Source organism: Neofelis nebulosa, chromosome 7 (assembly GCF_028018385.1).
Source record: "Neofelis nebulosa isolate mNeoNeb1 chromosome 7, mNeoNeb1.pri, whole genome shotgun sequence".
NCBI lineage: Eukaryota > Metazoa > Chordata > Mammalia > Carnivora > Felidae > Neofelis > Neofelis nebulosa.
The window spans coordinates 54,291,201-54,303,941 of NC_080788.1; the positions used below are offsets into that span (position 1 = coordinate 54,291,201).

The 12,741-nt window shown below is 34.5% G+C and overlaps 1 protein-coding gene across 1 annotated transcript in view; it reads right to left on the reverse strand.

Annotated features, from left to right (window-relative positions):
* USP8 (ubiquitin specific peptidase 8) overlaps window positions 1-12,741 on the reverse strand; it is a 55,940-nt gene that overhangs the window by 35,915 nt on the left and 7,284 nt on the right. The window contains exons 3-6 of the mRNA XM_058737746.1: window positions 10,382-10,467; window positions 8,879-9,038; window positions 5,330-5,372; window positions 3,332-3,476 (exon numbers count right to left, since the gene is read on the reverse strand). Coding sequence (XP_058593729.1) covers window positions 3,332-3,476; window positions 5,330-5,372; window positions 8,879-9,038; window positions 10,382-10,467 — 434 coding nt within the window. The remainder of the gene's footprint in view (window positions 1-3,331; window positions 3,477-5,329; window positions 5,373-8,878; window positions 9,039-10,381; window positions 10,468-12,741) is intronic.

Below are 12,741 nucleotides of genomic sequence, written 5' to 3' on the forward strand. Positions count from 1 at the left end.
AAATATAAAATACTGTCTCCTAATATTCTCACCTGATATATAGTGATAAGAATGAAAAAAATTGAAATATGATTTTTTACTGTTAATGTTTACTTATTTATTTTTGAGAGAGACAGTGCTCAAGCAGAGGAGGGGCAGAGAGCAGCGTGAGAGAGAGAATCCCAAGCAGGTCCTGCACTGTCAGCACAGAGCCTGATTTGGGGCTTGAACTCACGAATCGTGAGATCATGACCTGAGCTGAAATCAAGAGGTAAACATTTAACTAAATGAGCCACCCAGGCACCCCTGAAATGTGATATTAAGGACTATCCCTGACTCTAGGGATATATTTGCCTTTTAGTCTAAAAACTCAAGATTAGTACTCCATAAAAAACACTTTAGGAAATAATTGTATCACTAGTATTTCCCAAACTCACTCTTTCATGTAACATCTTTACAAATTGCTGCAATTTTGCCCTATCTTGTCTATTATTTAATAAACTTAATTATTGGGGCGCCTGGGTGGCTCAGTCAGTTGGGCGTCCGACTTCAGCTCAGGTCACGATCTCGCGGTCCGCGAGTTCGAGCCCCGCATCGGGCTCTGGGCTGATGGCTCAGAGCCTGGAGCCTGCTTCTGATTCTGTGTCTCCCTCTCTCTCTGCCCCTCCCCCGTTCATGCTCTGTCTCTCTCTGTCTCAAAAATAAATAAACGTTAAAAAAAAAAATTAAAAAAAATAAACTTAATTATTAATTTAATTACTTAATTGAAAGTGATCCTTTAAATTTAACAGGAAAATGTACAGTCCCATATACATGGAAACAGCAGCATATCTAATGAATAAATGATAATCAGTAAAATACATACATCAGTAAAATTATGCTTTATTCACACAACAGAATGAACCATAACTACACCAATAATATGGAGTACAAGCAGCCAGATATATAAAAAACTATAGATTATATATTTCCTTTTATATAAAATACAAAAACAGACAAAAATAAATCTATCCTTTTTTTTTTTTAATTTTTTAATGTTTATTTATTTTTGAGAGAGACAGAGAAAGACAGAGCACAAGAAGGGAAGGGGCAGAGAGAGAGGAGACACAGAATCCAAAGCAGGCTCCAGGCTCCGAGCTGTCAGCACAGAGCCTGACACAGGGCTTGAACTCATAGACCATGAGATCATGACCTGAACCAAAGTCGGATGCTTAACCGACTCAGCCACCCAGGCGCCCCAAAAATAAATCTATTCTGTTAGAAGCTGGTGGTTCCCTTTGGTGGGTGGGGATATGGGTAGTAACTAACAGAGGGCATATGAAGGGATTCTGGAGTGATAGTAATATTCTATTTCTGGTCAGATAAATGGGTGTCCTAAATGGGTGTGTTGCTTTTGAAAATTCACTGAGCCAAATACTTAGGACAGGAGTGTTTTTGTATGTATGCTATACTGTATTAAAATGTTTAAAAAAAAAAATAAATAAAGAAAACAGTAATCACCATCAGCTAGTTGTAGATACTGTTGCCTCCAGAAAGCTCTAAGGCCTACTCTCTGGTGAGAAAGATAACCAAATATTAAAAAGGAATGCTAGCACCAAACAGACTTCTTTTAATGACTTCAGAAAGACTGAAACAAAAGTTAAAGGGGAATAATTTTCTTGGCATGCAGTTCATCACTCTTTAATCTTCAACCTAAACTCATCATGAGTTTCATAGTAGTCAAATTTCTCGCATTTTGGGAAACACTTAAACTCAATAAAAACCCAGGCTTTCTGTTAGTACAGATTAGACCATCCAAAGATTAATACAATTTTGTCTATTCAAATCCTAGGAATACAGTGACACCCACTTGATTAGACTAAGTACTCTAGTGTCACTTTTCAACAGCATTATTTACAAAGCACCCTATTCTTCAGGTCAAACTTTATCAAGCATCAAAAAATGCGCCAAAAACTATGCAAATTTTACTGCCTAATTTATTTACTTATTTTTAAATTTTTTTAATGTTTATTTATTTTTGAAAGAGAACGTGATCGTGTGTAAGCGGGGGAAGGGCAGAGAGAGAGAGGGAGACACAGAATCTGAAGTGGGCTCCAGGCTCTGAGCCTGAAGCAGGGCTCAAACACACGGAGAGCAAGATCATGACCTGAGCCGAAGTCATACACTCAACTGACTGAGCCACCCAGGCGCCCCCCCACCCCCTTTTTTTTTTACTAATTTAAAAAGTATGTCTTTTCAATGCTGTTTAAGTTAATCTTAAAATGGGCCATAGATTTTAATCCAATCCCATAAACTAAGACCCAGAGAGGTTATATAATTTATTTAACACTTGAAATACTAAAAATAGCCCTGGATATGGAGGTTTAGCTCTGTCATTATTATGATAGTTTTTAATACATAATATATTCATGCAAGTAACTTTACATTATTTTATAGATTAACATCCTTATCAAAAAAGAAAAAAAAATTTTTAATGAGTCCCTACTAGTACCAGCCACTGTGGTAAATTTGTGTATATAAAATTTCACTTAAGCTTCTCAAAACCTGAGATAGGTAATATTATTATTCCTATTTTATAGATGGATATGGGCTTAGAGAGGTTAGGTCACTGGCTAGAAGTAATGTAGCTGAGAAGAAACAATTTCGATCTGAATATAGTCTGACTTTGGAGTCTATCCATTTACTTAATTAGTTGGTGATACTGTTTTTTTTTCCCCCAAAAAAGTATTTATGTACTCTTTTACTACAGATAACAGGATGGATATTTCTTTTTTATTTTTTTTAATTTTTAAAATTTTATTCATTTGTTTTTGAGAGAGTGAGAGTGAGCATGAGCTGGGGAGGGGCAGAGAGAGAGGAGAGAATCTCAACCAAGCTCCAAGCTAACAGTGCAGAACCTAACACGGGGCTCGATCCCATGAATTGTGAGATCATGACCTGAGCCAAAATGAAGACCTGGATGCTTAACCAACTGAGCCACCCAGGTGCCCCACTATGGGGTATTCCTAAATAAAAAAACAATTCAATCAGTTCACGATTTTAGTCAATTTGGTGCATATACTTCACAAGCTCATAAATAAAAAAAGGAAAAATTAGTCAAAAAAAACCTTGGGAGAGAGGGGACACAAAGGCAGCTTCACTTCTCTTCCAATAAGACTACAAATGTCACAAATAGGAGAAAACACCCAAACCAAAATGTTCTTTATACCACCCTTCAGAGAAAGAGTAAAGTGTAACATTACGGAGTAACCAGAGAAGAAAGCCTACTTTATCATATTTAGCCTGGATGGTAAGTAGTAACATTTACTACTATCTACAGTTAACCATTTTACCTAAATACACAATGACCCACCCTGGACTGATGGCTTCTTCAGGAACACTGAGAGAATTTGAAATATGGGAATCTTGATAATCCTGCATTCTTCGAGCATCCATTATAATCAAGCTGATGTTTTCATCCATCATCATTGTGTATAGCTCCTTCGCTGTGATTGCCCCTTGGAATCAAGAGAGACAATATAAGCAACAAAAAACACCTAGTTCCACGTGCTTTCTTATCACTAAACACAGGACAATAATTGCTTCTTCTAGAAGAGTGAAGTACACTAGCTGTCATATACCTGCTATCCCATCACACTACTTACTACTTTTTAAACTAACATTAAATATAATTTGTGTTTTTGACATTCATCAAGAAACTAGTTCAATGTTCTGTTTCTGAAGGCTTAAATACCAAAGCTAGCTGTTGAGGTTACAACTACATCAGGTGGTGACTGTTGCTGGTACAAAATAAAGGAAATTAATATATGTATCTCATGAAGATTTTCTTATTCTCTATTTAATAATTAAATCATATGAAAAATGTCAACCAGAAAAAAAATCCATGGTTCAAAAATTCTTGACAGTTTCTAAATTCTTTTTAAAAAGTCTCTGATGAGGTCTTATGGGGACTATTTAAAAAACATTTAGATTTTCAAGTATTCCTAGAGTAACAAGTCAAAGGCTTGTTTTTTGTGTTCTGCATCAGGGGTTGACAAACTATGGCCACCTGTTTTTAATGGAACACAGCTGTACAAACGTTGTTTACATATTGTCAATGGCTGCTGCTTTCCTGCTGTGACAGCACGAACCTCAGTGACCCCCCAAGCCTAAAATGTTTATTCTCTAGCCCTTTAATATTTAACCAAAATAAATATTTGTTATGTTGCTATTTTCCTCTTACAGCTTCTACCATCTGAAATGAACGATTAAAAAGCACAACAAAGTCAACTATACTTCAGTAATAAAAACTTTAAAAGTAAGTAAATAAATAAATATTAAAAAGATAAAAAGCTGCTACAAGGGAGCTTAAAAATGTAAAGAACTATTTTGGCAATGAGATGTGAGAAGAACGTAGTCACATGATCTCCTAAGCTAAAATACCCAGCTGAAAATAACCACCCTACTTCTCTAACCATCAAGATCATTTTGACAACAAAATCATCTAAACAAGTTGGGAACAAACCACTTAGGGAAATAACACCTAAGCAGAATGAGATACAAAAAAGATAGATAAAAACAAATCTTGGAATGAATTAATAACATCTTTTAGGAAGGTATCTTATTTTTTAAATTGTTGTATGATAATACTTTAAATAGAGAATTTATTTTAGTGTTACATACAATTAATAATTAAATCTTTTCTGAGAAAGAAAAACTTAGGCAACTGTCTGAGTCCTGTTGTATAGGTCACATACGTGTAATTGGAACATCAACACCACCTATGGATAATATCCAAATTACTGGTGTAGATATTTTTGAGGGGAGTGAAGATTTTAAATAATTAGGTCTATAAACTAGAACCAAAAGTCATAATAGCTAATACACAAATCCTCATATCACGTTACTAAGAGTTTCAAATATATTAACTCATTCAATCCTCACAGTAAGTCTATAAAATCGGTATTAATATTATCCTCACTTTACAGATGGGGAAATTAAGGTAGAGATTAAATAACATGCTCAAGATCACATGGAAATTCAGGAGGGGCCAGCAAAATCCAGGTAGTCTGACTTCAGAGAGTCCATGCTCTTAACTGCTATGCTAAACTACATCTTGAAAAAAAAGAATGAAAAGTATAAACTATGGTTTTGATGTTTTTAATTACATATTACCATAAATATTCCCCATGATATATACGGAATATAAACACATTTTCAATATAATTGCATAGGCTAAGAAAAATGATAAAGCTTACATACAAATTAGACACAATGTTAAGATCTCATTGTGTAAAATCTGAAGCTTATTTTGATTAAAAGAAGATCTCAATAATAACCTAAAAGGACTCCCTCTTTCTGTCACACTTACCTTTCTCTGTGGTCTCATTTTTGTCACTCTTTTCACCATTTATCTATTTCACAGGAAAAAAAAAGTTTCAACTTTAATAGAAGTAAAAATTTTCATAGAAACATAAAGTTCAACTCTATTACATCATTGAAACTGAAAGCCTGGAAAATGAAGCATGTGGAGTACTGGCATTTTATTAAAATACAGATGAACAATAATGGCTTCCCACATTATCTGGCAATAGATAACAGCTAAAATAACCAGCAGCACATCAGAATCATTTAACACTTCCTTGAAATTTTCTTCAGTTAATGACTAAATATAATGTAAAAGCACAGACTGTTACAGGAATTTAATATTTAATTTAATGAGAGAATATTTCTTGCAATGAAATAAAAATTCTGGCAATTCCCTTCAGAGTTCTCTTTATATAATCAAAGGAAGATGAAGTAATATAAGGTTTTACAAATTTGTATTTTCTAACCAAAACAACATACGATAATTCCGTCAGGTACTAACTCATTTTATAGATGGGAAAACCAATGACCTACCTGAGCCTACTGATCCATTTTAGCATCACTAAGATTAAAAAAGAAATGTATATTACGTGCTTCCTAATACTATACACTATGAAGTACACAGTATCACCTACTAAGCATTCTTGCCAAAAACAAAAACCGAACCTGAACCCTATTAAGCTGCTAGGCTGAACTTTCAGCCTACAAGAAATACGGAAGATAGAAGTAGAAATTAAATAATACAAGGAGGAAACAATCAGATAAATCCCGAATGTGGTTGGTTCATTTCAAAGAACTGATCTAGTATTAAAAAGCCAAAGGCATGAAACAAAAAAAATTAAAGGGGAACTCAAGCAGAGAGTATTTAAGAGACATAACAACCAAAAGACTCTAAGTGGACCTCATCTGGATCCTAATTCAAACAAATCAACTCTGAAGTATCAATATGAGACAGTGGGTAAATGTGGATATAGGCTGGATATTACATTACATCAGGGAATTACTATTAATCTTGTGAGATGGAAAAATAGCATTGTCATTATTGAGAAAATGTCCCTTTGAGATGCATACTGAAATATTTAGGGGCAAAATGGTATGTTATCTGAAACTTGCTTTGAAATAATATAGCAAAAGAAAAGGGGAGAGGTACAGATACAAAATGTGACCAAAAAAAATGTGACAAATATTAGTTGACTATTGCAACTGGGTAACAGTGTTTAATTGTGATTTTTTCCCAATATAAAAAGGCTAAACAAAAATAAAAGTAACAAAAAAATAGTTGGCCCTCCTGATGGAAAGGCAACAAAATGAAGAGATTAAAATATCATTTCACATAGTTCTTTGAAGTCTTGTATTTATCTATATCAGCCATTTAACCTATATCTCCCTAAGATAGTGTTATTTAGCTTATATTATGAGTTCCTAAAATCAACAAACCACTAGTTCTTCATTTCTTTTTACACAGTGCTTAGTATAAGGTCAAACATTTAAATGTTTTTTAATGTTTATTTATTTATTATTATTTATTTATTTTGAGAGAGACAGAGTGCGGGCAGGTGAGGGGCAGAGAGAGAGGAAGAAAGAGAATCCCAAGTAGGCTCCATGCTGTCAGCATGGATGAGCCCAATGCAGGGCTTGATCCCACAAACCCATGAGATCATGACCTGAGCTGAAATCAAGAGTCAGGAGCCTAACCAAGTGAACCACCCAAGCACCCTCAACATCTATTTCTTAATGAAACCAATGATGATTCACACACAAATGATAGCTGAAAGCTACAAAATGCTTAAGAAAAAGTAAAGCAGAAATCCTTCCCTAAATTTCAACAGAGTTTAAGAAATTATATTTTAGGGGAGAAGATATTTGCAAACGACATATCAGATAAAGGGTTAGTATCCAAAATCTATAAAGATCTTATCAAACTCAACACCCAAACAAATAATCTAGTGAAGAAATGGGCAAAAGACACGGACAGGTCTCCAAAGAAGACAACCAGATGGCCAACCGACACATGAAAAAATGTTCAACATCACTCATCATCACGGAAATACAAATCAAAACCACAGTGAGATACCACCTCACACCTGTCAGAATGGCTAACATTCACAACTCAGGCAACAATGGATGTTGGCGAGGATGTGGAGAGAGAGGATCTCTTTTGTACTGCTGGTGAGAATGCAAACTGGTGCAGCCACTCTGGAAAACAGTATGGAGGTTCCTCAAAAAACTAAAAATAGAACTACCTTACAACCTGGCAATTGCACTACTAGGTATTTATCCAAGGGATACAGGTATGCTGTTTCGAAGGGATACATGCACCCCAATGTTTATAGCAGCACTATCAACAATAGCCAAAGTATGGAAAGAACCCAAATGTCCATCGACAGACAAATGGATAAAGAAGATGTGGTGTATATGTATACAATGGAGCAATCAAAAAGAATGAAATGTTGCCATCTGCAACTACGTGGACGGAACTATGGGTTCCGTAGAGGGTATTATGCTATGAGAAATTAGAGAAAGACAAATATCATATGACTTCACTCATATAAGGAATTTAGATACAAAACAGATGAACATAAGGGAAGGGAAGCAAAAATAACATAAAAACAGGGAGGGGGACAAAACATAAGAGACTCTTAAATATGGAGAACAGAGGGTTGCTGGAGTGGGGAAGGGCTAAATGTGTAAGGTGCATTAAGGAGTCCACTCCTGAAATCATTGTTGCACTATATGCTAACTAACTTGGATATAAATTAAATAATAAATAATCTAAAAAAATTTTTTTCTAAGAATTAACTATAGATAATGTATGGTGACTAGAATATAATAACTCCTCAATAAATGTTGGTTGAACCCCCCCCCACCCAAGAAAAAAAGAAATTATATTTTAGGAAGAATTGTTCCTCAGAAGGTGAAGGAAGGAGATATAGTAGACAGTGGTAGGTGGCAGGTACAGATTGAGTCACTGATGGTTCTTGGCAAACAAATGATGTAGCTAGATTTCAAGGAGCTGCTGAATAAAATGAAACAGAAGAGGAAAGGGAAATGGGCAGAAAGGAAGAAAAAGCAAAGGGAAGAGTATGAGACCCTAGAAATAGATAAAAGGTTAGGCACCAAATTAGTACACCAAATCCTTTTCAATGCAAATTACATTTATTAGAAAGAAGAAACCTTAAAAATCATCTATTTCAAGATCTTCACTTGGCAGTAAGGAAATGAAGTCCCAGAACGGTTAAGCAAGACCTGACATGGGACTGGAACTCAGATATACTGAATCACAGCTTTAATGCTCTTTCTACTACTGTAATCAAGTTAACAGTGACTGCAAAAAAACTAATTAATGCATAGAACACAGTTCTATAGAAGCTCCAAGAGAAACCTGGGATCAAATGAAGCTAGAATATTTAATTCAATTTCTAATAAAAAACACATTAAATTTTACCCTTGTTGTCTCAAAGTACATTGTTGTGGTATCTCAACTCACCTTAAGCAAATCATCTGAAAAAAAGGAACCAGTCTTTTTTAACATCACAGAATAAATTTGAAATACCTTTTGGGTTTTGTCTCTGGAATCCATTACATTTTCCAAGGAACTTTTATTTGATGTACCACCATCCTCTCTTCCTGCTTCTTGCCTTTTCTGTTTCTGCAGCTGCTCCTCCTGTCTGTCCTTTTCTTCAAGTTTTTTTCGAACCTCAGCTTCTTCATATCTAGTTGAGAAAACAAGTCAAGGTATCTTTTATTGGCATGATCATGAAAAGTAAAGGACTTCCAGTTCCATAAAATTGGTACCCTACCTTAGGGTATTTTATGGCAGCATACTTTCTCCCTCCAACTGAAATTTGATTCTGCCAGTGTTCTGTTACAAACCACAAATCATAAATTTGCCCTCTGTAGATTTATTTCAAATTGCCAAATATCCTGAAAAGAAACACTATGATCTCAAGTTAAAGTTGCTTAATGTTTTTTGTTCTTTCCTTGCACTAATTTCAACCTTTCCACTGAATTTCACATCTGCTGCAATTTCTTTTACAAAGGACTTAAAATCCTAAAATTAACTCTAAAGACTCATTTACTTATAAAGTAGTTCAAAATATAAAAAAGACAATAAATAAGTGAGAAAATGGCCCTAATGCCCAAAAGATAAAAGAATAAAGAATATTACTGTTGATAACAGTACAAGTAGGGAAAAACTCAGTAAATCCAAGAGAAACAGTCAATAGGGGTAACTCAAAGATTAGGAGAAATTCTACTCTACTTAGTTCATTAACTGGCTAAAGGAGGAAGAGAATAGTGATTCCAACTTTTATCAACCATCTTAACATATTCCAGCTCCAAGATTAGTAATTTCTGGGAAGGATGAAGGGAATACATTAATTCAAAAAGATAATTTCTAAGTAAAGACTATGATGTATATAATTAGACTACTTAATTGATCCAAGTGTGAAAAATCATTAAGAAAAACCGTTCCCCTTTTATTTCATTGTTCAAAGAATGACTAACCAAAATAAATAAAAATAAAAAAACAAAGAATTATTAATAACTAAAAATTCAAACATACTGTTTTTAATTTCTAATTACTTTCTAAGTCTGATAAGGCACTCATGACAAATATTAGAATTAGATTTGTTTTTAAACATACATAATTTTTGCAAACTATGCAGTTCAAAACTAACCACAAATACTTCATTTCCCTAAGACCAATGTCCAGTAGCACATTATAACCTGGGAAATATGAGGAATTATACTTTTCTCAAGAATCCTGCCAGAGAGTTAGAAAAAATTGGACCTGAGCTCCAATCTACTGTACCAATGCTTACCTTAAGAATCTATCATTCTACATATTTTTAGATTTTCAGTAAAAAATATGAATGGTAACACATGAACACAATAAAGGCATTAATATGGCAAAAGATTCTCATTTTTGTGTTCCAGTCAATGTAAGATTTATTGCTAGGAACTGGGATTCATATGCATGGTCAGACAAGTTCTAAATATTATTTTTATCTTCTAAATATATGTTCTTTTAAAGATTTTATAATAATGTTTGTACCTGAGTTTAAGGCTTTCAGAGAGTCTTTCAGCTTCTTCAATAGCTTTTTTGATGTTTGCAAGTCCAAGTATTGAATGAAAGTAGTCCTAAAATTATAAGAAAACCATCCCATAATTTTAGTACCGGCCATTGTACACAGCACTAATGCTAAAAACGTTAAAATCATGGTGCTATGTAAAAGAAAGGTTGGATGAAAACATTATGATTGAATGAAGTATTTTTTTAAACTTTTAACCTACATAAACACAACTTATTTTCTAAATGTTTCAAAGTATCTCTTCATATCAATAGTATGCTAAAAAAACCTAATAGGTAATAATTTTATTTATTTGGGAGACACCTTTAAGAAGTATAAATACTATTCTTACTATTTATGAGTAAGTGCCAAAAAGCAAAGCTTTCAGGAGCAAAATATATATTTCCTTTTGTAAATGTTCGTTTTTTTTCTCTAGTCTGAGAAGCAGTAAATTGTATATTGACATGGGATTTATTTTGTTTTACTTGTTTTATACTGAGATGTTTTGGGGCTTCCACCTTTATTTTATAATAGTGACCCACCTCTCAAGTGGAGTCAAACATTTGATATAAAACAAGTTTCACAGCCAAGGAAACCTTGAATGAAAATCAAATGGTAGAAATAAATCATTAATAATACACTCTTCTTTAAACACACACACACACACACACACACACACACACACAACTTGTTTGGCACATAATTTACTAACAAGCATAATAAAGTTAAGAAAAATTGTGGTAGTGTGTCCTCCCTAAGGAATATAAAGGAAAAAAAGCCCTCAAGGCAACCTGGCTATAAGCATACGTGACATCCCTCACAACCTTGTAACACAAGACCACTTAATCAGACTACATGTTTTTGTGTTACCATATATGGAAGACAAAGAAATAAAAAATATATAAAAAACTATGCTACATGACATTCAGGGCTCAGTTCTTCGGGTATGATCTCAAATGAGCCATTGCCGGCATGAATAAAATTGCTTCCTAAACAGAAAAGCCTCGGTGTCACGACTCTCTGTGCGAGAATCCTGCTACAAAATCACTTCTCTAAGAAGTCACTCACTGAATCCTGCAGTCAGAGATATCTTCAAATCAAGGTTGGTTTGACATGACAATAGCAAAGTGAGACTCGGCTAACTGATTTTTGGATCTAATTAGCCACAACCTGTCAATGTGACTGTGCAAACAGAGCCTAGTAGCACAGTTCATCACAAATGATACAGTAATAAAACATAAAAAGATCCAAGGGAGTGCCTGGGTGGCTCAATCAGTTAAGCATCAAACTTAAGCTCACTTGCTTAAGCTTCCAACTCTTGATTTTGCCTCAGGTCATGACCTCACCCATCTCTCCATTCATGAGTCAAGCCCTGTGGAGGGCTCTATGCAGACAGTGTGGAGCCTGCTTGGGATCCTCTGTCCCTGCCCCTCTCCCATTTTCTCTCTCTCTCTCTCTCTCTCAAAAATAAACAAACTTAAAACCTATAGCTATCATATATCTATCTAGCCTAAAAGAAGATCATGTTTGGGGGTACCTGGCTGGCTCAGTTGATAGAGCATGAGACTCTTCTCAGGGGCAGGGTTATGAATCTGAGCCCCATGTTGGGTGTAGAGATTACTTAAAATAAATAAATAAGTAGGTAATGTTTCAGTTAGGCTTATTCTTCTAAATAAAGACTAAATAAATTAAAAGGATCCTTCCCTATATAATTTCAATAAAAGTTTAGTTTTTTTCAATACTGTATCAACTGAAAATTACAGTGGAAACTGTAATTACTTCAGTGCCACAATGTTCAGAGTTTAGATGCAATATTCTCTTAACAGAAAACAAAATTTAGTCATTACTGTAAGGTTTCTCTCATAAAAATAAAACACAAAAACAAAAAATACCATGACTTGTTGTATTAATTTTTTGACATGAATTTATTAAAAAGTCAGCGTAAGCCCAGCCTAACACTGTTTAAATGCTGAAAACATTGTGTTTAGGCATACCTGTTACAAATTTCCAGAAGACCCTTCCCTAATATTAGTAAGGTTTCTTGTCAATAATTCTCTCTTTCCGTGCTCTTAAAGGATCACAGTTAAAGCAAGTATGAATATTTTCAAGTTTTCAACAATATTGACAATTGGCAAAATAAAAAATAACATCCAATTCTTACACAACTAAAAATGTTTGCTTCTCAGGTTAACCCAAGGAAAACTTTCTTACTCCTGAACATGCAAATTCAAACAACTTGGGGTGCCTGGTGGCTTAGTTGGTTCTTGATTTTGGCTCAGGTCATGATCCCAGGGACATGGGATCGAGCCCTACATCAGGCTCTGTGCTGAGAGTGTGAAGTGCT